The sequence below is a fragment of the Heterodontus francisci genome, unplaced genomic scaffold (assembly GCF_036365525.1).
Source record: "Heterodontus francisci isolate sHetFra1 unplaced genomic scaffold, sHetFra1.hap1 HAP1_SCAFFOLD_817, whole genome shotgun sequence".
NCBI lineage: Eukaryota > Metazoa > Chordata > Chondrichthyes > Heterodontiformes > Heterodontidae > Heterodontus > Heterodontus francisci.
This window is the reverse complement of record NW_027141218.1, coordinates 369,538-394,137: the sequence shown is the minus strand read 5'-3', so window position 1 is coordinate 394,137 and position 24,600 is coordinate 369,538. Positions and strand designations below refer to the sequence as shown.

Genomic DNA, 24,600 nt, shown 5'->3' with positions numbered 1-24,600 from the left:
GTGTCTCTCTCTCCCCCCACTCTCTCTATCTCCAGTGTGTGTGTGTGTCTCTCTCTCTCCCCACTCTCTCTATCTCCAGTGTGTGTGTGTGTGTCTCTCTCTCTCGCCCCACACTCTCTATCTCCAGTGTGTGTGTGTGTGTGTGTCTCTCTCTCCCCACTCTCTCTATCTCCAGTGTGTGTGTGTGTCTCTCTCTCTCTCCCCACTCTCTCTATCTCCAGTGTGTGTGTGTGTCTCTCTCTCTCTCCCCACTCTCTCTATCTCCAGTGTGTGTGTGTGTCTCTCTCTCTCTCCCCCCACTCTCTCTATCTCCAGTGTGTGTGTGTCTCTCTCTCTCTCGCCACTCTCTCTATCTCCAGTGTGTGTGTGTGTCTCTCTCTCTCTCCCCACTCTCTCTATCTCCAGTGTGTGTGTGTGTCTCTCTCTCTCTCCCCACTCTCTCTATCTCCAGTGTGTGTGTGTGTCTCTCTCTCTCTCCCCACTCTCTATCTCCAGTGTGTGTGTGTGTCTCTCTCTCTCTCGCCCCACACTCTCTATCTCCAGTGTGTGTGTGTGTGTGTGTGTCTCTCTCTCCCCACTCTCTCTATCTCCAGTGTGTGTGTGTGTCTCTCTCTCTCTCCCCACTCTCTCTATCTCCAGTGTGTGTGTGTGTCTCTCTCTCTCTCCCCACTCTCTCTATCTCCAGTGTGTGTGTGTGTCTCTCTCTCTCTCCCCCCACTCTCTCTATCTCCAGTGTGTGTGTCTCTCTCTCTCTCTCCCCACTCTCTCTATCTCCAGTGTGTGTGTGTGTCTCTCTCTCTCTCCCCCCACACTCTCTATCTCCAGTGTGTGTGTGTGTCTCTCTCTCTCTCCCCACTCTCTCTATCTCCAGTGTGTGTGTGTGTCTCTCTCTCTCTCCCCACTCTCTCTATCTCCAGTGTGTGTGTGTCTCTCTCTCTCTCCCCACTCTCTCTATCTCCAGTGTGTGTGTGTGTCTCTCTCTCTCCCCACTCTCTCTATCTCCAGTGTGTGTGTGTGTCTCTCTCTCTCTCGCCCCACACTCTCCATCTCCAGTGTGTGTGTGTGTGTGTGTCTCTCTCTCCCCACTCTCTCTATCTCCAGTGTGTGTGTGTCTCTCTCTCTCTCTCCCCACTCTCTCTATCTCCAGTGTGTGTGTGTGTGTCTCTCTCTCTCCCCCCACTCTCTCTATCTCCAGTGTGTGTGTGTGTCTCTCTCTCTCCCCACTCTCTCTATCTCCAGTGTGTGTGTGTCTCTCTCTCTCTCCCCACTCTCTCTATCTCCAGTGTGTGTGTGTGTCTCTCTCTCTCTCCCCACTCTCTCTATCTCCAGTGTGTGTGTGTGTCTCTCTCTCTCTCCCCACTCTCTCTATCTCCAGTGTGTGTGTGTGTGTCTCTCTCTCTCTCCCCCCACTCTCTCTATCTCCAGTGTGTGTGTGTGTCTCTCTCTCTCCCCACTCTCTCTATCTCCAGTGTGTGTGTGTGTCTCTCTCTCTCTCTCCCCACTCTCTCTATCTCCAGTGTGTGTGTGTCTCTCTCTCTCTCCCCACTCTCTCTATCTCCAGTGTGTGTGTGTGTGTCTCTCTCTCTCTCCCCACTCTCTCTATCTCCAGTGTGTGTGTCTCTCTCTCTCTCCCCACTCTCTCTATCTCCAGTGTGTGTGTGTGTCTCTCTCTCTCTCCCCCCACTCTCTCTATCTCCAGTGTGTGTGTGTGTCTCTCTCTCCCCCCACTCTCTCTCCTGTGTGTTTGTCTCTGTGTTCTGTGACTGTCTGCCTGTCTCTTGCAGTGAGTGTATAAGACTCACTTTATGATCACTTTCATATTCTGTACCCACCCCCCACTTCCTTGCTCCCACTTTCTCTCCCTTTCCTTCCCACTCCCCCTCTCCTCGCTCTTTCCCTGCTCGTTCTCCTCTCGCCCCTCTCTCCCTGCCCGCCTTTACCTCCCCTCCTCCCTTCTCTCCCTCCCTATCTCCTCCAGGAGTAAATAATCCCCCGTTCCCTCTTCTGGCTGCATGTCCGTGTCCCCCCGTGACAGTCCCTCTGATATTTGTGAACTTCTCCCTATGTTACAGGTGATGTTGCTATTAAGATTCTGAAAGTGACCTATCCAACTCCTGAGCAGCTCCAGGCATTCAAGAATGAAGTGCTTGTTCTCAGGTAAATATTCTGTGTAGCTGTGTCGCTGTCGGTGAAACCGAAACCACTGCCCTCCCCGTGACGTGTTTCTACCACCAGCGGACAGATTCAGTAATGTCTCTCCGCGCTCGGCATGCTGCATTCATCGTCTTCGCCACCACAAAGAACGAGCTCCTTGACTCGTTTGGAAGGAGGCTCTCAACAAAATTCTGCCCCAGTCCCGGAGCGAAACCTTCCAACAGCAACACGGCGAAACGGTTGCTGGACACGTCGGCAGCGACACGGTGTTCACCAGCTTCCTTCAGAGTTCACCCTTCCTCATCGCCTCGCCCGTAATTGTGGGGTGGGGGATGTGGTGGCTTATTGTCGTGGCGTGTGAACAGTGTCGGTGCTGTTGTTGAGAGAGTGTTTGTCCATGTTTTGTGTACAGGTCTGACTGCAGGATTGTTGTGTGAGTGTGCGTGTGTGTGCGCACAAGCGAGTGTCAGAGAGCGAGGAGCGGGCAGTGGTGAGAGGGAGAGGGAGAGGTGAGGAAAGGGACAGAAGCAGAGAGCGAGGGACACACACAGGGAAAGAGAGAAAGAATAAAGGAAGAGAGAGAGATGGACAGAGAGAGAGTTAGGGGGAAAGAGAGGACAAAAAGAGAGAAGGAGAGACAGACAAGACGAACAAAGAGAGAGGAGAGTGAGTCAGGGACAGAGAGGGAGAGAGACAGACGGACTGGAGGGGTGGGGGACAGGTGGAGAGGGAGAGAAAGTGAGACACGGACTGAGAGAAAGGGAGAGAGGGTCGGGGGGGAGAGAGAGAGACAGGGACTAAGACGGGGAGAGAATGAGGGATAGAGAGAGAAAGACGAGGAGAGAGTGTCAGGGACAGACACAGAGAGAGAGGCAGGGACTAAGAGACAGGGAGAGAGGATGAGGGGGAGAGAGAGACAGACAGACTGAGAGAGAGAGACGGATGGCGAGACAGGGAGAGAGCGTCAGGGACAGACAGAGAGAGAGAGAGAGACAGGGAAAGAGGATCGGGGCAGATAGGGTCAGGACAGACAGGGAGAGGAGGGTCAGGGACAGACAGAGAGAGAGAGAGACAGGGAAAGAGGATCGAGGCAGATAGAGAGATGGAGAGAGAGGGTCAGGGACAGACAGAGAGAGGAGGGTCAGGGACAGACAGAGAGAGAGAGAGACAGGGAAAGAGGATCGGGGCATATAGAGAGATATAGAGAGAGGGTCAGGGACAGACAGAGAGAGGAGGGTCAGGGACAGAGAGAGAGAGAGAGACAGGGAAAGAGGATCGGGGCATATAGAGAGATAGGGAGAGAGGGTCAGGGACAGACAGAGAGGGAGAGAGGGCCAGGGACAGAGAGAGAGAGAGAGAGGCAGGGAAAGAGGATCGGGGCAGATAGGGAGAGAGGGTCAGGACAGACAGGGAGAGGAGGGTCAGGGACAGACAGAAAGAGAGACTGGGACTGAGTGGATCAGGGGCGGGGAGGGAGAGGGTCGGGGACGGGGAGGGAGAGAGGGTCAGGGACGGAGAGGGGGAGTCGGGGAGGGAGAGTCGGGGACGGGGAGGGAGAGTCGGTCGGGGACGGGGAGGGAGAGTCGGTCGGGGGCGTATAGGGAGAGTCGGTCGGGGGCGTATAGGGAGAGTCGGTCGGGGGCGTATAGGGAGAGTCGGTCGGGGGCGGATAGGGAGAGCCGGTCGGGGGCGGATAGGGAGAGCGGGTCGGGGGCGGATAGGGAGAGCGGGTCGGGGGCGGATAGGGAGAGCGGGTCGGGGGCGGATAGGGAGAGCGGGTCGGGGGCGGATAGGGAGAGCGGGTCGGGGGCGGATAGGGAGAGCGGGTCGGGGGCGGATAGGGAGAGCGGGTCGGGGGCGGATAGGGAGAGCGGGTCGGGGGCGGATAGGGAGAGCGGGTCGGGGGCGGATAGGGAGAGCGGGTCGGGGGCGGATAGGGAGAGCGGATCGGGGGCGGATAGGGAGAGCGGGCCGGGGACGGGGAGGGAGAGCGGGCCGGGGACGGGGAGGGAGAGCGGGCCGGGGACGGGGAGGGAGAGCGGGCCGGGGACGGGGAGGGAGAGCGGGCCGGGGACGGGGAGGGAGAGCGGGCCGGGGACGGGGAGGGAGAGAGAGAGTGGGCTGAGAGGGAGAGAGGGTCAGGGAAGGGGAGAGAGAGAGTGGGCTCAGAGGGAGAGAGGGTCAGGGACAGAGAGCGAGAGACAGAGTGGGCTGACAGGGTCAGGGAGGTAGAGGGAGAGAGAGAGTGGGCTGAGAGGGAGCGAGAGAGTGGGCTGACAGGGTCAGGGAGGTAGAGGGAGAGAGAGAGTCGGCTGAGAGGGAGGGAGGGTCAGGGACAGAGAGCGAGAGACAGAGTGGGCTGAGAGGGAGAGAGGGTCAGGGAAAGGGAGAGAGAGAGTGGGCTCAGAGGGAGAGAGGGTCAGGGACAGAGAGCGAGAGAAGGTCAGGGAGGGAGAGGGAGAGAGAGAGTGGGCTGAGAGGGAGGAGGGTCAGGGAGGGAGAGGGAGAGTGGGCTGAGGGAGAGAGGGTCAGGGCGGGAGAGACAGAGTGGGCTGAGAGGGAGAGAGAGAGTGGGCTGAGAGGGTCAGGGAGGGAGAGGGAGAGAGAGAGTGGGCTGAGAGGGTCAGGGAGGGAGAGGGAGAGAGAGAGTGGGCTGAGAGGGTCAGAGAGGGAGCGAGAGAGTGGGCTGAGAGGGTCAGGGAGGGAGAGGGAGAGTGGGCTGAGAGGGAGAGAGAGAGTGGGCTGAGAGGGTCAGGGAGGGAGAGGGAGAGTGGGCTGAGAGGGAGAGAGAGAGTGGGCTGAGAGGGTCAGGGAGGGAGAGGGAGAGTGGGCTGAGAGGGAGAGAGAGAGTGGGCTGAGAGGGTCAGGGAGGGAGAGGGAGAGAGAGAGTGGGCTGAGAGGGTCAGGGAGGGAGAGGGAGAGTGGGCTGAGAGGGTCAGGGAGGGAGAGGGAGAGAGAGTGGGCTGAGAGGGTCAGGGAGGGAGAGGGAGAGAGAGAGTGGGCTGAGAGGGAGAGAGAGAGTGGGCTGAGAGGGTCAGGGAGGGAGGGAGAGAGAGAGTGGGCTGAGAGGGAGAGAGAGAGTGGGCTGAGAGGGTCAGAGAGCGAGAGACAGAGTGGGCTGAGAGGGTCAGGGAGGGAGAGAGAGAGTCGGCTGAGAGGGAGAGAGGGTCAGGGACAGAGAGGGAGAGAAGGTCAGGGAGGGAGAGGGTGAGAGAGAGTCGGCTCAGAGGGAGAGAGGGTGAGGGACGGAGAGCGAGAGACAGAGTGGGCTGAGAGGGTCAGGGAGGGAGAGGGAGAGAGAGAGTGGGCTGAGAGGGAGGAGGGTCAGGGAGGGAGAGGGAGTGGGCTGAGAGGGAGAGAGGGTCAGGGCGGGAGAGAGAGAGTGGGCTGAGAGGGTCAGGGAGGGAGAGGGAGAGTGGGCTGAGAGGGAGAGAGAGAGTGGGCTGAGAGGGTCAGGGAGGGAGAGGGAGAGAGAGAGTGGGCTGAGAGGGAGAGAGAGAGTGGGCTGAGAGGGTCAGGGAGGGAGAGGGAGAGAGAGAGTGGGCTGAGAGGGAGAGAGAGAGAGTGGGCTGAGAGGGTCAGAGAGGGAGAGAGAGAGTGGGCTGAGAGGGTCAGGGAGGGAGAGGGAGAGTGGGCTGAGAGGGAGAGAGAGAGTGGGCTGAGAGGGTCAGGGAGGGAGAGAGTGGGCTGAGAGGGTCAGGGAGGGAGAGGGAGAGAGAGAGTGGGCTGAGAGGGAGAGAGAGAGTGGGCTGAGAGGGTCAGGGAGGGAGAGGGAGAGAGAGAGTGGGCTGAGAGGGAGAGAGAGAGTGGGCTGAGAGGGTCAGGGAGGGAGAGGGAGAGAGAGAGTGGGCTGAGAGGGTCAGGGAGGGAGAGGGAGAGAGAGAGTGGGCTGAGAGGGAGAGAGAGAGTGGGCTGAGAGGGAGAGAGAGAGTGGGCTGAGAGGGTCAGGGAGGGAGAGGGAGAGAGAGAGTGGGCTGAGAGGGAGAGAGAGAGTGGGCTGAGAGGGAGAGCGTTATGGAGATCATTGGGGCGTTATATCTTTGTGAAATGCCTTGGGCTGGAATCAGTGACTGGAAAGCTGAGAGAATGTGGCAGTAAGGTGTGGGAAGGCTTGGAGCAGAGGTTGGCTGTATGCTGTGGTTTGTGCCTTCTTGCTCCTGTCAGGATGAGCCAAGCTGTTTTCCTTTCCATTCCTTGCAGGAAAACGAGACACGTCAATATCCTGCTGTTCATGGGCTTCATGACAAAGCCGCAAATGGCCATCGTCACTCAGTGGTGTGAGAGCAGCAGCCTTTACCGTCACCTGCACGTCCTTGAGACCAAATTCGACACCTTCCAGCTCATTGACATCGCTCGGCAAACTGCACAGGGCATGGAGTGAGTAACCAATCAGCGCAGGGCGTGGAGTGAGTAACCAATCAGCGCAGGGCGTGGAGTGAGTAACCAATCAGCGCAGGGCGTGGAGTGAGTAACCAATCAGCGCAGGGCGTGGAGTGAGTAACCAATCAGCGCAGGGCATGGAGTGTGTAACCAATCAGCGCAGGGCATGGCATGACAGGGCATGGAGTGAGTAACCAATCAGCGCAGGGCATGGAGTGAGTAACCAATCAGCGCAGGGCGTGGAGTGAGTAACCAATCAGCACAGGGCGTGGAGTGAGTAACCAATCAGCGCAGGGCATGGAGTGAGTAACCAATCAGCGCAGGGCGTGGAGTGAGTAACCAATCAGCGCAGGGCATGGCATGACAGGGCATGGAGTGAGTAACCAATCAGCGCAGGGCATGGAGTGAGTAACCAATCAGCGCAGGGCGTGGAGTGAATAACCAATCAGCGCAGGGCGTGGAGTGAATAACCAATCAGCGCAGGGCGTGGAGTGAGTAACCAATCAGCGCAGGGCATGGAGTGAGTAACCAATCAGCGCAGGGCGTGGAGTGAGTAACCAATCAGCGCAGGGCGTGGAGTGAGTAACCAATCAGCGCAGGGCGTAGAGTGAGTAACCAATCAGCGCAGGGCATGGAGTGAGTAACCAATCAGTGCAGGGCGTGGAGTGAGTAACCAATCAGTGCAGGGCGTGGAGTGAGTAACCAATCAGTGCAGGGCATGGAGTGAGTAACCAATTGGCACGGAGTGAGTAACCAGTCAGCACAGGGCGTGGAGTGAGTAACCAATCAGCGCAGGGCATGGCATGACAGGGCATGGAGTGAGTAACCAATCAGCGCAGGGCGTGGAGTGAGTAACCAATCAGCGCAGGGCGTGGAGTGAGTAACCAATCAGCGCAGGGCATGGAGTGAGTAACCAATCAGTGCAGGGCATGGAGTGAGTAACCAATCAGCGCAGGGCGTGGAGTGAGTAATCAATCAGCGCAGGGCATGGAGTGAGTAATCAATCAGCACAGGGCGACCAAAAGCTCGGTCAAAGAGGTCGGTTTTAAGGAGGAGAGAGAGAGGCGGAGTGGTTTAGGGAGGGAATTCCAGAGCTTAGGGCCCCAGGCAGCTGAAGGCACAGCCGCCAATGGTGGAGTGATGGTAATCGGGGGATGGTCAAGAGGCCGGAATTGGAGGAGCGCAGAGATCTTGGAGGGTTGTAGGGGCTGGAGGAGGTTACAGAGAGAGGGAGGGTTGTCGGGGCTGGTGGAGGTTACAGAGATAGGGAGAGTTGTAGGGGCTGGAGGAGGTTACAGAGATAGAGAGGGTTGTAGGGGCTGGAGGAGGTTACAGAGATAGGGAGGGGTGTAGGGGCTGGAGGAGGTTACAGAGATAGGGAGGGTTGTAGGGGCTGGAGCAGGTTACAGAGATAGGGAGGGTTTGTAGGGGCTGGAGGAGGTTACAGAGATAGGGAGGGTTGTAGGGGCTGGAGGAGGTTACAGAGATAGGGAGGGTTTGTAGGGGCTGGAGGAGGTTACAGAGATAGGGAGGGTTGTAGGGGCTGGAGGAGGTTACAGAGAAAGGGAGGGTTGTAGGGGCTGGAGGAGGATACAGAGATAGGGAGGGTTGTAGGGGCTGGAGGAGGTTACAGAGATAGGGAGGGTTGTTGGGGCTGGAGGAGGTTACAGAGAAAGGGAGGGGTGTAGAGGCTGAAGGAGGTTACTGAGATAGGGAGGGGTGTAGAGGCTGGAGGAGGTTACTGAGATAGGGAGGGTTGTAGGGGCTGGAGGAGGTTACAGAGATAGGGAGGGGTGTAGAGGCTGAAGGAGGTTACTGAGATAGGGAGGGGTGTAGAGGCTGGAGGAGGTTACTGAGATAGGGAGGGTTGTAGGGGCTGGAGGAGGTTACAGAGATAGGGAGGGGTGTAGAGGCTGAAGGAGGTTACTGAGATAGGGAGGGGTGTAGAGGCTGGAGGAGGTTACTGAGATAGGGAGGGTTGTAGGGGCTGGAGGAGGATACAGAGATAGGGAGTGGTATAGAGGCTGGAGGCGGTTACAGAGATGGGGAGGGGTGTAGAGGCTGGAGGAGGTTACAGAGATAGGGAGGGGTGTAGAGGCTGAAGGAGGTTACTGAGATAGGGAGGGGTGTAGAGGCTGGAGGAGGTTACTGAGATAGGGAGGGTTGTAGGGGCTGGAGGAGGTTACAGAGATGGGGAAGGGACGAGGGGGCTGGAGGAGGTTACAGAGATAGGGAAGGGACAAGGGGGCCAGAGGGATTGTAGAACGAGGTTGTAGAACAGTTCATAAGCGTGGAGTGAGTGAGCAGGCAGCAGTTCGCCAGTCGGTGCAGGGCATGGGGTAAATGCCCAATTGGCAAAGAGCTGAGTGATGACGGCAGTATCCAATCGACAGATGACACAGGACAGGGAGGAGGGCACCGATTACTGACGGAGGTTGTGGAGCGGGGGGTGGGGTTTGGAATCAGCGTGTACAAGTAGGGGTTCCGGATTTTCCAGTGTGGGGAAGATGGAGCCCGTTGGAACTGGTGCCCCCTCACCATCAGTTCACAGCTGGCTCTCTGCCAGAGGTGCTGCTATTCAACCCCTTTTGGAAAGACGGAGAAACAAGGTAGGGAACGCAGTCTGAACTCCCTGTTCCCCTACGACACTCCTCCTTTAATCTTGTCCTTTTCTCTTTCAGTTATCTTCACGCAAAAAATATCATCCACAGAGACTTGAAATCAAACAGTATCCTTGTGGGGATGTGCGTGCCCTGACTCCAGAGCGGGTCCTCTGCCCCTCCGCGCTCCCAACACCCTGAGCTAGGGCTGCTGTGCCTGGGGAGGCGAGTGCTCCCGCTCCTGACCCCAGGGTGGGCCCTCGACCCCGCTGCCCAGACCCTGAGCTGTTGTGGGCCAAGTTTCTCTTCGTTCCCCCCCCCCCCGCGCCCCCCAACCGCCACCCCCTCCTCCTCCCCAGCCCCGGTGGCAGAGACGGTGGTTGTCGGGGTGTGGGCATGAGTCGGAGGAGCTGACCGTTGTGGGAGTGAGTTCAGTGGAGGGTGAGGGGTCAGCGCTCTGGGAGGCTGGGGGGACGTTGAGGGTGATGGGTCAGCACCACTGGGGGCGGTGGGGACTGCTGGTTGCCAGCGGCCCTGTGCTTTACTGTCGAGGGAAAGCAGTTGAAACAGTTCCTTCACGGCTGACCTTCAGATATCTTCCTGCACGAGGGACTGACGGTGAAAATCGGGGACTTCGGCCTGGCAACGGTGAAGTCCCGATGGAGCGGCTCACAACAAGTGGAGCAGCCGAGCGGATCTATCCTGTGGATGGTAAGCACAGTCTGTACCCGGGATTGGTTCAGAATATCACACATGATAGGCTGTGTGTCTGGTACAGTGTTTTTGTGTGTGTGTGTGTGTTTGTCTTTGTGTGTGTTTGTCTTTGTGTGTGTTTGTCTTTGTGTGTGTTTGTCTGTGTGTGTGTTTGTTTGTCTGTGTGTGTGTTTGTTTGTCTGTGTGTGTGTTTGTTTGTGTGTGTGTGTGTTTGTCTGTGTGTGTGTTTGTTTGTCTTTGTGTGTGTGTTTGTCTTTGTGAGTGTGTATTTGTTTGCCTTTGTGTGTGTGTGTGTGATTTTGTCTTTGTGTGTGTGTTTGTCTTTGTGAGTGTGTATTTGTTTGCCTTTGTGTGTGTGTGTGTGATTTTGTCTTTGTGTGTGTGTGTGATTTTGTCTTTGTGTGTGTGTGATTTTGTCTTTGTGTGTGTGTGATTTTGTCTTTGTGTGTGTGTTTGTCTTTGTGTGTGTGTTTGTCTTTGTGTGTCTGTGTGTGTGTGTTTGTTTGCCTTTGTGTGTGTGTGTGTTTGTTTGCCTTTGTGTGTGTGTGTGTTTGTTTGCCTTTGTGTGTGTGTGTGTTTGTTTGCCTTTGTGTGTGTGTGTTTGTTTGCCTTTGTGTGTGTGTGTGTTTGTTTGCCTTTGTGTGTGTGTGTGTTTGTTCGCCTTTGTGTGTGTGTGTGTGTGTTTGTTCGCCTTTGTGTGTGTGTGTTTGTTCGCCTTTGTGTGTGTGTGTGTGTGTTTGTCTTTGTGTGTGTGTGTGTGTGTGTGTTTGTCTTTGTCTGTCTTTGTTGTGTGTTTGTCTTTGTGTGTGTGTGTGTTTGTTTGTCTTTGTGTTTGTTTGTCTTTGTGTTTGTTTGTCTTTGTGTGTGTGTGTCTTTGTGTGTGTGTCTTTGTGTGTGTGTCTTTGTGTGTGTGTCTTTGTGTGTGTGTCTTTGTGTGTGTGTCTTTGTGTGTGTGTGTGTTTGTCTTTGTGTGTGTGTGTGTTTGTCTTTGTGTGTGTGTGTTTGTCTTTGTGTGTGTGTGTTTGTCTTTGTGTGTGTGTGTGTGTTTGTGTGTGTGTGTGTTTGTTTGTCTTTGTGCGTGTGCATTTGTATGCCTGTGTGTGTGTGTTTGTCTTTGTGTGTTTGTCTTTGTGTGTTTGTCTTTGTGTGTTTGTCTTTGTGTGTTTGTCTTTGTGTGTGTGTTTGTCTTTGTGTGTGTGTCTTTGTGTGTGTGTTTCTTTGTGTGTCTTTGTGTGTGTGTTTCTTTGTGTGTCTTTGTGTGTGTGTTTGTTTGCCTTTGTGTATGTGTTTGTTTGCCTTTGTGTGTGTGTGTGTTTGTCTTTGTGTGTGTCTGTGTGTGTGTGTGTGTCTTTGTGGGTGTTTGTTTGTCTTTGTGAGTGTGTTTGTCTGTGTGTGTTTGTTTGTCTGTGTGTGTTTGTTTGTCTGTGTGTGTTTGTTTGTCTTTGTGTGTGTGTGTTTGTTTGTCTGTGTGTGTTTGTTTGTCTTTGTGTGTGTATTTGTTTGTCTTTGTGTGTGAGTGTGTCTGTGTGTGTGTTTGTCTTTGTGTGTGTTTTTGTGTGTCTGTGTGTGTGTTTGTTTGCCTTTGTGTGTTTGTTTGTGTGTGTGTGTTTGTTTGTCTGTGTGTGTGTGTTTGTTTGTCTGTGTGTGTGTTTGTTTGTCTGTGTGTGTGTATTTGTTTGTCTGTGTGTGTGTGTATTTGTTTGTCTGTGTGTGTGTGTATTTGTTTGTCTGTGTGTATTTGTTTGTCTGTGTGTGTTTGTTTGTCTGTGTGTTTGTTTGTCTTTGTTTGTGTGTGTTTGTTTGTCTTTGTGTGTGTGTGTTTGTTTGTCTTTGTGTGTGTATTTGTTTGTCTTTGTGTGTGAGTGTGTCTGTGTGTGTGTTTGTCTTTGTGTGTGTTTGTTTTTGTGTGTGTTTGTTTGTCTGTGTGTGTGTGTATTTGTTTGTCTGTGTGTGTGTGTATTTGTTTGTCTTTGTGTGTGTATTTGTTTGTCTTTGTGTGTCTGTGTGTGTGTTTGTCTTTGTTTGTGTATGTGTGTTACTCTCTCACACAGATCCCAGCCTGTCCCCTGTTTTTTTTTTACACAATGATTGCCCTTTATTCTTTCCTTTTGCAGGCTCCAGAAGTGATCAGGATGCAGGACAACAACCCGTACAGTTTCCAATCAGACGTTTATGCCTATGGAATCGTGCTTTATGAGATCATGACTGGGACGCTGCCGTACTCATACATCAACAACCGAGACCAGGTACGGTTCGCGCCAACACAGCGACTGGCCCGGCTCGAGAGTCTGATCAGACCTCGGGATCGCAGGGAGGTGGGGGTCAGTCAGTGAGTGACGGGCTGGTAACCGGGCAGGAGTCACCGATGGACTGGGAAACGGGTTTAGTCAGTCAGTGACGGGTCAGCAATCGGGGGAGAGTCGGTGGCGGACTGGAAACGTGGCTGCGGGGACTGAAAGGCAAGATCCAAGGACGAACAGAAAGAGTTGGTGATGGGTCCAGGAAGCACGAGGACCTGGCGTGACCCAGGAAGACCTGGCGTGACCCAGAAAGACCTGGCGTGACCCAGAAAGACCTGGCGTGACCCTTTTCACTACCTCAGGAGCCAGTAAGATATTTTTGAACCGTTGTCACTGTTGTAATGTAGTAAACATGGCAGTCAATCTTACACACAGCAAGATCCCGCAAACAGCATTGTGGTCATCTGTTTTTCAGTCACGTTGATTGAGGGGTAAGTATTGCCAACCCCCCCCCCCCTTTCCCTCGTGGCCGTGGGATCTTTTACACCCACCTGAGAGGGCAGACGGTGGCCTCAGTTTAACAACTCATCCGAAAGACAGTGCCTCTGACATTGCAGCACTCCCTCAGTACTGACCCTGCGACAGTGTGGCACTCCCTCAGTACTGACCCTCCGACAGCGCGGAGCTCCCTCAGTACTGACCCTCCGACAGTGCGGCGCTCCCTCAGTACTGACCCTCCGACAGTGCGGCGCTCCCTCAGTACTGACCCTCCGACAGCGCGGCGCTCCCTCAGTACTGACCCTCCGACAGCGCGGAGCTCCCTCAGTACTGACCCTGCGACAGCGTGGCACTCCCTCAGTACTGACCCTCCGACAGCGCGGAGCTCCCTCAGTACTGACCCTCCGACAGTGCGGCGCTCCCTCAGTACTGACCCTCCGACAGCGCGGTGCTCCCTCAGTACTGACCCTCAGACAGTGCGGTGCTCCCTCAGTACTGACCCTCCGACAGTGCGGCACTCCCTCAGTACTGACCCTCCGACGGTGCGGCGCTCCCTCAGTACTGACCCTCCAACAGTGCGGAACTCCCTCAGTACTGACCCTCCGACAGTGTGGCGCTCCCTCAGTACTGACCCTCCGACAGTGCGGCACTCCCTCAGTACTGACCCTCCGACAGCGCGGAGCTCCCTCAGTACTGACCCTCCGACAGCGCGGATCTCCCTCAGTACTGACCGACAGTGCGGCAGTCCCTCAGTACTGACCCTCCGACAGTGTGGCGCTCCCTCAGTACTGACCCTCCGACAGTGCGGCACTCCCTCAGTACTGACCCTCCGACAGTGCGGCACTCCCTCAGTACTGACCCTGCGACAGTGCGGCGCTCCCTCAGTACTGACCCTCCGACAGCGCGGAGCTCCCTCAGTACTGACCCTCCGACAGTGCGGAGCTCCCTCAGTACTGACCGACAGTGCGGCACTCCCTCAGTACTGACCCTCCGACAGCGCGGAGCTCCCTCAGTACTGACCGACAGTACGGCAGTCCCTCAGTACTGACCCTCCGACAGCGCAGAGCTCCCTCAGTACTGACCCTCCGACAGAGCGGCGCTCCCTCGGTACTGACCCTCCGACAGTGTGGCGCTCCCTCAGGACTGACCCGCCGACAGCGCGGAGCTCCCTCAGTACTGACCCTCCGACAGTGCGGCGCTCCCCTGGTACTGACCCTCCGACAGTGCGGCGCTCCCTCAGTACTGACCCTCCGACAGTGCAGTTCTCCCTCAGTACTGACCCTCCGACAGTGCGGCGCTCCCTCAGTACTGACCCTCCGACAGTGCGGCGCTCCCTCAGTACTGACTCTCCGACAGTGCGGCACTCCCTCAGTACTGACCCTCCGACAGTGTGGTGCTCCCTCAGTGCTGTCCCTCCGACAGTGCATCGCTCCCTCAGTGCTGACCCTCCGACAGTGCGTCGCTCCCTCAGTGCTGACCCTCCGACAGTGCGTCGCTCCCTCAGTGCTGACCCTCCGACAGTGCGGCGCTCCCTCAGTGCTGACCCTCCGACAGTGCGGCGCTCCCTCAGTGCTGACCCTCCGACAGTGCGGCGCTCCCTCAGTACTGACCCTCCGACAGTGCGGCGCTCCCTCAGTACTGACCCTCCGACAGTGCGGCGCTCCCTCAGTACTGACCCTCCGACAGCGCGGAGCTCCCTCAGTACTGACCGACAGTGCGGCAGTCCCTCAGTACTGACCCTCCGACAGTGCGGCGCTCCCTCAGTACTGACCCTCCGACAGTGCGGCGCTCCCTCAGTACTGACCCTCCGACAGTGCGGCGCTCCCTCAGTACTGACTCTCCGACAGTGCGGCACTCCCTCTGTACTGACCCTCCGACAGTGTGGCGCTCCCTCAGTGCTGTCCCTCCGACAGTGCATCGCTCCCTCAGTGCTGACCCTCCGACAGTGCGTCGCTCCCTCAGTACTGACCGTCCGACAGTGCGGCGCTCCCTCCGTGCTGACCCTCCGACAGTGCGGCGCTCCCTCCGTGCTGACCCTCCGACAGTGCGGCGCTCCCTCCGTGCTGACCCTCCGACAGTGCGGCGCTCCCTCAATACTGACCCTCCGACAGTGCGGCGCTCCCTCAGTCCTGAATTTCCGACAGTGCGGAGCTCCCTCAGTACTGACCCTCCGACAGTGCGGCGCTCCCTCAGCACTGACCCTCCGACAGTGCGGCACTCCCTCAGTACTGACCCTCCGACAGTGCGCCGCTCCCTCAGTACTGACCCTCCGACAGTGCGGAACTCCCTCAGTACTGACCCTCCGACAGTGTGGCGCTCCCTCAGTACTGACCCTCCGACAGTGCGGCACTCCCTCAGTACTGACCCTCCGACAGCGCGGAGCTCCCTCAGTACTGGCGCTCCGACAGCGCGGAGCTCCCTCAGTACTGACCGACAGTGCGGCAGTCCCTCAGTACTGACCCTCCGACAGTGCGGCGCTCCCTCAGTACTGACCCTCCGACAGTGCGGCACTCCCTCAGTACTGACCCTCCGACAGCGCTGAGCTCCCTCAGTACTGACCCTCCGACAGGGCGGCGCTCCCTCGGTACTGACCCTCCGACAGTGCGGTGCTCCCTCAGTGCTGACCCTCCGACAGTGTGGCGCTCCCTCAGTACTGACCCGCCGACAGCGCGGAGCTCCCTCAGTACTGACCCTCCGACAGTGCAGTTCTCCCTCAGTACTGACCCTCCGACAGTGTGGCGCTCCCTCAGTACTGACCCGCCGACAGCGCGGAGCTCCCTCAGTACTGACCCTCCGACAGTGCGGCGCTCCCTCAGTACTGACCCTCCGACAGTGCAGTTCTCCCTCAGTACTGACCCTCTGACAGTGCGGCGCTCCCTCAGTACTGACCCTCCGACAGTGCGGCGCTCCCTCAGTACTGTCCCTCCGACAGTGCGGTGCTCCCTCAGTACTGACCCTCCGACAGTGTGGCGCTCCCTCAGTGCTGTCCCTCCGACAGTGCGTCCCTCCCTCAGTGCTGACCCTCTGACAGTGCGTCGCTCCCTCAGTGCTGACCCTCCGACAGTGCGGCGCTCCCTCAGTGCTGACCCTCCGACAGTGCGGCGCTCCCTCAGCACTGACCCTCCGACAGTGCGGCACTCCCTCAGTACTGACCCTCCGACAGTGCGCCGCTCCCTCAGTACTGACCCTCCGACAGTGCGGAACTCCCTCAGTACTGACCCTCCGACAGTGCGGCGCTCCCTCAGTACTGACCCTCCGACAGTGCGGCACTCCCTCAGTACTGACCCTCCGACAGCGCGGAGCTCCCTCAGTACTGACGCTCCGACAGCGCGGAGCTCCCTCAGTACTGACCGACAGTGCGGCAGTCCCTCAGTACTGACCCTCCGACAGTGTGGCGCTCACTCAGTACTGAACCTCCGACAGTGCGGCACTCCCTCAGTACTGACCCTCCGACAGTGCGGCACTCCCTCAGTACTGACCCTCCGACAGTGCGGCGCTCCCTCAGTACTGACCCTCCGACAGCGCGGAGCTCCCTCAGTACTGACCCTCCGACAGTGCATCGCTCCCTCAGTGCTGACCCTCCGACAGTGCGTCGCTCCCTCAGTGCTGACCCTCCGACAGTGCGTCGCTCCCTCAGTGCTGACCCTCCGACAGTGCGGCGCTCCCTCAGCACTGACCCTCCGACAGTGCGGCACTCCCTCAGTACTGACCCTCCGACAGTGCGCCGCTCCCTCAGTACTGACCCTCCGACAGTGCGGAGCTCCCTCAGTACTGACCCTCCGACAGTGTGGCGCTCCCTCAGTACTGACCCTCCGACAGTGCGGCACTCCCTCAGTACTGACCCTCCGACAGCGCGGAGCTCCCTCAGTACTGACGCTCCGACAGCGCGGAGCTCCCTCAGTACTGACCGACAGTGCGGCAGTCCCTCAGTACTGACCCTCCGACAGTGTGGCGCTCACTCAGTACTGAACCTCCGACAGTGCGGCACTCCCTCAGTACTGACCCTCCGACAGTGCGGCACTCCCTCAGTACTGACCCTCCGACAGTGCGGCGCTCCCTCAGTACTGACCCTCCGACAGCGCGGAGCTCCCTCAGTACTGACCCTCCGACAGTGCATCGCTCCCTCAGTGCTGACCCTCCGACAGTGCGTCGCTCCCTCAGTGCTGACCCTCCGACAGTGCGTCGCTCCCTCAGTGCTGACCCTCCGACAGTGCGGCGCTCCCTCAGTGCTGACCCTCCGACAGTGCGGCGCTCCCTCAGTGCTGACCCTCCGACAGTGCGGCGCTCCCTCAGTACTGACCCTCCGACAGTGCGGCGCTCCCTCAGTACTGACCCTCCGACAGTGCGGCGCTCCCTCAGTACTGACCCTCCGACAGCGCGGAGCTCCCTCAGTACTGACCGACAGTGCGGCAGTCCCTCAGTACTGACCCTCCGACAGTGCGGCGCTCCCTCAGTACTGACCCTCCGACAGTGCGGCGCTCCCTCAGTACTGACCCTCCGACAGTGCGGCGCTCCCTCAGTACTGACTCTCCGACAGTGCGGCACTCCCTCTGTACTGACCCTCCGACAGTGTGGCGCTCCCTCAGTGCTGTCCCTCCGACAGTGCATCGCTCCCTCAGTGCTGACCCTCCGACAGTGCGTCGCTCCCTCAGTACTGACCGTCCGACAGTGCGGCGCTCCCTCCGTGCTGACCCTCCGACAGTGCGGCGCTCCCTCCGTGCTGACCCTCCGACAGTGCGGCGCTCCCTCCGTGCTGACCCTCCGACAGTGCGGCGCTCCCTCAGTCCTGACCCTCCGACAGTGCGGCGCTCCCTCAGTCCTGACCCTCCGACAGTGCGGAGCTCCCTCAGTACTGACCCTCCGACAGTGCGGCGCTCCCTCAGCACTGACCCTCCGACAGTGCGGCACTCCCTCAGTACTGACCCTCCGACAGTGCGCCGCTCCCTCAGTACTGACCCTCCGACAGTGCGGAACTCCCTCAGTACTGACCCTCCGACAGTGTGGCGCTCCCTCAGTACTGACCCTCCGACAGTGCGGCGCTCCCTCAGTACTGACCCTCCGACAGCGCGGAGCTCCCTCAGTACTGACGCTCCGACAGCGCGGAGCTCCCTCAGTACTGACCGACAGTGCGGCAGTCCCTCAGTACTGACCCTCCGACAGTGCGGCGCTCCCTCAGTACTGACCCTCCGACAGTGCGGCACTCCCTCAGTACTGACCCTCCGACAGCGCTGAGCTCCCTCAGTACTGACCGACAGTACGGCAGTCCCTCAGTACTGACCCTCCGGCAGCGCGGAGCTCCCTCGGTACTGACCCTCCGACAGTGCGGCGCTCCCTCGGTACTGACCCTCCGACAGTGCGGTGCTCCCTCAGTGCTGACCCTCCGACAGTGTGGCGCTCCCTCAGTACTGACCCGCCGACAGCGCGGAGCTCCCTCAGTACTGACCCTCCGACAGTGCGGCGCTCCCTTGGTACTGACCCTCCGACAGTGCAGTTCTCCCTCAGTACTGACCCTCCGACAGTGCGGCGCTCCCTCAGTACTGTCCCTCCGACAGTGCGGCGCTCCCTCAGTACTGACTCTCCGACAGTGCGGCGCTCCCTCAGTACTGACCCTCCGACAGTGCAGTTCTCCCTCAGTACTGACCCTCTGACAGTGCGGCGCTCCCTCAGTACTGACCCTCCGACAGTGCGGCGCTCCCTCAGTACTGTCCCTCCGACAGTGCGGCGCTCCCTCAGTACTGACTCTCCGACAGTGCGGCGCTCCCTCAGTACTGACCCTCCGACAGTGTGGCGCTCCCTCAGTGCTGTCCCTCCGACAGTGCGTCCCTCCCTCAGTGCTGACCCTCTGACAGTGCGTCGCTCCCTCAGTGCTGACCCTCCGACAGTGCGGCGCTCCCTCAGTGCTGACCCTCCGACAGTGCGGCGCTCCCTCAGCACTGACCCTCCGACAGTGCGGCACTCCCTCAGTACTGACCCTCCGACAGTGCGCCGCTCCCTCAGTACTGACCCTCCGACAGTGCGGAACTCCCTCAGTACTGACCCTCCGACAGTGTGGCGCTCCCTCAGTACTGACCCTCCGACAGTGCGGCACTCCCTCAGTACTGACCCTCCGACAGCGCGGAGCTCCCTCAGTACTGACGCTCCGACAGCGCGGAGCTCCCTCAGTACTGACCGACAGTGCGGCAGTCCCTCAGTACTGACCCTCCGACAGTGTGGCGCTCACTCAGTACTGAACCTCCGACAGTGCGGCACTCCCTCAGTACTGACCCTCCGACAGTGCGGCACTCCCTCAGTACTGACCCTCCGACAGTGCGGCGCTCCCTCAGTACTGACCCTCCGACAGCGCGGAGCTCCCTCAGTACTGACCCTCCGACAGTGCGGAGCTCCCTCAGTACTGACCGACAGTGCGGCACTCCCTCAGTACTGACCCTCCGACAGCGCTGAGCTCCCTCAGTACTGACCGACAGTACGGCAGTCCCTCAGTACTGACCCTCCGGCAGCGCGGAGCTCCCTCGGTACTGACCCTCCGACAGTGCGGCGCTCCCTCGGTACTGACCCTCCGACAGTGCGGTGCTCCCTCAGTGCTGACCCTCCGACAGTGTGGCGCTCCCTCAGTACTGACCCGCCGACAGCGCGGAGCTCCCTCAGTACTGACCCTCCGACAGTGCGGCGCTCCCTTGGTACTGACCCGCCGACAGCGCGGAGCTCCCTCAGTACTGACCCTCCGACTGTGCGGCGCTCCCTCAGTACTGACCCTCCGACAGTGCGGCGCTCCCTCAGTACTGACCCTCTGACAGTGCGGCGCTCCCTCAGTACTGACCCTCCGACAGTGCGGCGCTCCCTCAGTACTGTCCCTCCGACAGTGCGGCGCTCCCTCAGTACTGACTCTCCGACAGTGCGGCGCTCCCTCAGTACTGACCCTCCGACAGTGTGGCGCTCCCTCAGTGCTGTCCCTCCGACAGTGCGTCCCTCCCTCAGTGCTGACCCTCTGACAGTGCGGCGCTCCCTCAGTGCTGACCCTCCGACAGTGCGGCGCTCCCTCAGTACTGACCCTCCGACATTGCGGCGCTCCCTCAGTACTGACCCTCCGACAGTGCGGCTCTCCCTCAGTACTGACCCTCCGACATTGCGGCGCTCCCTCAGTACTGACCCTCCGACAGTGCGGTGCTCCCTCAGTACTGACCCTCCGACAGTGCGGAGCTCCCTCAGTACTGTCCCTCCGACAGTGCGGTGCTCCCTCAGTACTGACCCTCCGACAGTGCGGCTCTCCCTCAGTACTGACCCTCCGACAGTGCGGCTCTCCCTCAGTACTGACCCTCCGACAGTGCGGCTCTCCCTCAGTACTGACCCTCCGACAGTGCGGCTCTCCCTCAGTACTGACCCTCCGACAGTGCGGCTCTCCCTCAGTACTGACCCTCCGACAGGGCGGCGCTCCCTCAGTACTGACCCTCCGACAGCGCGGCGCTCCCTCAGTACTGACCCTCCGACAGTGCGGCTCTCCCTCAGTACTGACCCTCCGACAGTGCGGCTCTCCCTCAGTACTGACCCTCCGACAGTGCGGAGCTCCCTCAGTACTGACCCTCCGACAGTGCCGCGCTCCCTCACTACTGGCACGGGGCGTGTCGGCCTGGATTATGGGGCTTGAGTCTGTGGAGTGGGGACTGGAACCCACAGTCTTCTGACTCTGAGGCGAGAGGGCTGCTCCCTGAGCCAGTGGAGGGAGTCAGTGATTGATCAGGAACCTGGGGAGGAGAGTAGGTGACGGACCAGTAACCGGGGAGGGTGTCAGTGACGGACCGGGTGCCTGGCGCAAGAGCCCACAGTTAGTGGAGCCTCTGTGCCCTTGACAACGGGGAGGGTGCTAAAAGGTTGCCAGTGGCAGGACTGAGAGTTGAGTGGGGGCATAAACTCAGTCCCTCTCTTGCAGATTATCTTCATGGTTGGCCGTGGGTACCTGACCCCTGACCTCAGCAAGGTGTACCGCAACTGTCCGAAGGCGATGAAGCGGCTGATTGTGGACTGTATAAAAGTGAAACGGGATGAGCGCCCCCTGTTTATACAGGTAAATGCTTGCCCGACTCATTCACGCGCATTTAGGAGTCTACATGGCCGCGCGTTGCGCAGTGGGGAGGCTCGAGGGGCCGAATGGCCGACACTGCTCCTAATTCATATGCCCCACACCGAGCAGAAAGATCCCTCCCCTCCTCCCATGTCGGGGGTTCCCACACCGAGCAGCTGCCGTTGGTTCGGGGATCGAAGGCCCGTCCTCTTGACGGTGCCGACGCCACCCGTCGGGCGATGGCGAGCGTGCGTCCCTCGCAGTTTCTGCTGTTACGCTCACAGGGTGAGGTGGAATAGGAGGGGTGGGAGGCTCGGGCAGAGCATAAATGCCAGCACGGAGCGGTTGGGCCGAATGGCCGGTTTCTGCGCCGCGGCCTCGACGTAATTTGAGTAGGTTGGTGTACGTCGGGTGAGGACCAGGTCAGGCTCAGCTGCTACCCACCTGGGCAGGCATTTTATGATGGGCACCGGTTTAAGCCAGTCGCCTCAAAGCAGGTTCACATCAGCTATACGATCAGGGCAGCACCCGCAGAGCCTGTACACCATCAGGAAAGCAGGGGGTAAATATCCATATTTGACATTAAAAGTCTTACATCTGTGGGCACTGCCATTATAAAGCCCGATGTCCACTGTTGTGACCAGGTGAGGAAGGGGTCTGAGGCTCCCCTTTTTCTCCTCCTCTGATTCGACCCCAACAGGGTTTATATTTTAAACACAGTGATTTAACTTACCACCTCAGTGAGCATTTCCTCCTGCTGCTGTAATATATAATTGTAAATGAACCAGTCAGACAGGTTTTCTTGAGTTTAAACAAGAAAGATGTAAATTTATTAACCTTATCACTCTAAACCGGTTAAAATTACTGAAATACGCAGCGCATCCATGCTCCCATTCATATGAGAGGCACGCACTCTCACACACAAATAGATACAGAGGGGAAAACACAGAGTTGGGAGGTTAGAGTAGAGTCCTTCATAACAATGAAATTTATATATAGAAGTGTAGTCCCGGTGGTCCTTAGTTGAAATTGAACTCTTGAAGTCCTCGCTGGGCCACGTGCACAATTCGGGCTTGCTTCTCTGGTTCTGGAAGGCTGAAGAGAGGCTTTATCCATCTTCTTTTGCTGACCGTGAGGATCTGCAGATTTTAGGGATAGCTGCAGCCAAGGCTCCCCTGGGACTTTGCTGGAGAGGGCGAGAGAGGGAGGTGCTTCCTATTGGAGTTCAGTTACTGTCACCTTTCTCCGGCACAATTCACAAACTCTCAGAGTTACACAGGTGGTCACGTCATGTGGCCACCTCTTTGTTTGAAACAGCACCTTCTGGGAGGTCGTTTGAAATTCAAGGCTGTTCATACACACATGGGGTGGGATGGGGTCGGTGGCGGGCTGTTGGCTCTTGCAAAGTCAATGGGTGTCGATGGCTTTTGACGACCAACATTGACAAAACCATTCTCGGTAATTGAATCAAAGAGCACCCCCATTGTTCTGGTTAGACTGGGCAATCACCTCTGACTCCCAGCCGGCCTTTGGCGCCTCATATGCAAATTGTGTGTGGCCATCCTAGCTGCTGTTTAAAAGTTATTTGTAATAATGTCCAGTAAAACGTCTCGGACAAAGTTCCAAACGACGTAATTAATGTTTTCAATTCGGCGTGTGGGATTTCTGCCACACCACCTTTATAATGGGCAGCGCCTATGTAAACACGTCACGCTGTAATTACACCCTCCCGCCAGTGGTGGCACTGTAGCAATTCCTGGCTCCTCAGCCTGTGCTGGGCAAAAGCACCTCTCCTGCTGTCAGTTCTGCTTCTGCTGTTGCCAGATTGCCATGAGTTTTGCTGTTTAGCTATAGACAATAAATCAAAGCATTTTAATAGAGCTTAGGGCAGACTGAACCAGGGTCGTGCGCGAGTTTAACGTAAATGTTTAAAAGGGGACGCTTCTCTTTTTTTTTGTTTGTTTCCGTCCTGCGTGTTTGAGTGCCTCCTAATTCCTCCAACCCTGCAGATACTGGCTTCCATCGAGATGCTACAGCACGCCCTCCCAAAGATCGAGCGGAGTGCCTCCGAGCCCTCGCTGCACCGGGCCGTGCAGGCCGAGGACGTCAACCCCTTTGTGCTGACCACGTCGCGGCTCATGCCTTCGTAAGACCGTGACCCGCCGGCCTCATCACCGCTGCCGCCTCCTCCTCTCCTCGGCAGGGGCGCAGTGGGGGGGACTGCTCTCGACGTACGGCGCAGCCTCACCCGGAGAATATTTTCTTTCGCTTGAGAAATGTTTCCGCCTCAGAACCTCACACGTGTAAATTTTCTGATCAGTGACGATGGACGTGGGGACCGGACGTCAGCGTGCGTGTCAGACCGCTGCCCCTGAAGGCGGTTTCAGGAGCGCCTTTATATATAATTATTTCTTTAAATTTTCCTTGATTTGGCAAAGACGCAGCCATCCTTTCGCGAGGAAACCCAGCCTCCGAGCTGTCCGACGGAAGGTACCTTGACGGGGTGGGAACTCTTAGCCTGTAGCTGGAGATATGGTGGGAAGGGTGAAGGCGTTGGTGGCTGGGGGCCGGGGGGGTGGGGTGGGGGATCTCTTAAACCACTGCTGTGTTTCAGCCCTGGGATTGTGCTCGCTGGGGCCACGTGTGCTGGGCTTTGAGACTCGGCCTGTGGTTGTGGCCAGTTTCTGGCTCACTGAATTCCTGCCTGGGGATTTGCTTTAGGCCCTGGCGTTTCCTTAAATGGAATGCCCCGTCATCCTGCATATCGACTGGCTGGCAGGTCCAGGTACACCCGGGATCTCCTGACATCGGGCTCCAGGCACACCCGGGATCTCCTGAAATCGGGGTCCAGGCATACCCGGGATCTCCTGAAATCGGGGTCCAGGCACACCCGGGATCTCCTGAAATCGGGGTCCAGGTACACCCGGGATCTCCTGAAATCGGGTTCCAGGTACACCCGGGATCTCCTGAACCAGGGGTCCAGGTACACCCAGGATCTCCTGAACCAGGGGTCCAGGTACACCCGGGATCTCCTGAACCAGGGGTCCAGGTACACCCGGGATCTCCTGACATCGGGGTCCAGGTACACCCGGGATCTCCTGAACCAGGGGTCCAGGTACACCCGGGATCTCCTGAAATCGGGGTCCAGGCACACCCGGGATCTCCTGAAATCGGGGTCCAGGTACACCCGGGATCTCCTGAAATCGGGGTCCAGGTACACCCGGGATCTCCTGAAATAGGGTTCCAGGTACACCCGGGATCTCCTGAACCAGGGGTCCAGGTACACCCGGGATCTCCTGAACCAGGGGTCCAGGTACACCCGGGATCTCCTGAACCAGGGGTCCAGGTACACCCGGGATCTCCTGAACCAGGGGTCCAGGTACACCCGGGATCTCCTGACATCGGGCTCCAGGTACACCCGGGATCTCCTGAACCAGGGGTCCAGGTTCACCCGGGATCTCCTGACATCGGGCTCCAGGTACACCCGGGATCTCCTGAACCAGGCGTCCAGGTTCACCCGGGATCTCCTGAAATCGGGGTCCAGGTACACCCGGGATCTCCTGACATCGGGCTCCAGGTACACCCGGGATCTCCTGACATCGGGGTCCAGGTTCACCCGGGATCTCCTGAACCAGGGGTCCAGGTACACCCGGGATCTCCTGAAATCGGGGTCCAGGCACACCCGGGATCTCCTGAAATCGGGGTCCAGGTACACCCGGGATCTCCTGAAATCGGGGTCCAGGTACACCCGGGATCTCCTGAAATAGGGTTCCAGGTACACCCGGGATCTCCTGAACCAGGGGTCCAGGTACACCCGGGATCTCCTGAACCAGGGGTCCAGGTACACCCGGGATCTCCTGAACCAGGGGTCCAGGTACACCCGGGATCTCCTGAACCAGGGGTCCAGGTACACCCGGGATCTCCTGACATCGGGCTCCAGGTACACCCGGGATCTCCT

General features: G+C 58.2%; 1 protein-coding gene across 1 annotated transcript; it reads left to right on the top strand.

Annotated features, from left to right (window-relative positions):
- Positions 1-2,072: 2,072 nt before the first annotated feature.
- On the top strand, positions 2,073-23,710 carry LOC137362480 (RAF proto-oncogene serine/threonine-protein kinase-like; the record flags this gene model as incomplete). Its single annotated transcript, XM_068026859.1, has 7 exons — positions 2,073-2,157; positions 6,355-6,531; positions 9,216-9,262; positions 9,727-9,845; positions 11,963-12,094; positions 20,511-20,645; positions 22,652-23,710. Coding segments are annotated over 7 exons (836 nt in total), but the record flags the coding sequence as incomplete, so codon positions are not given.
- Between the last annotated feature and the right edge of the window lie 890 nt (positions 23,711-24,600).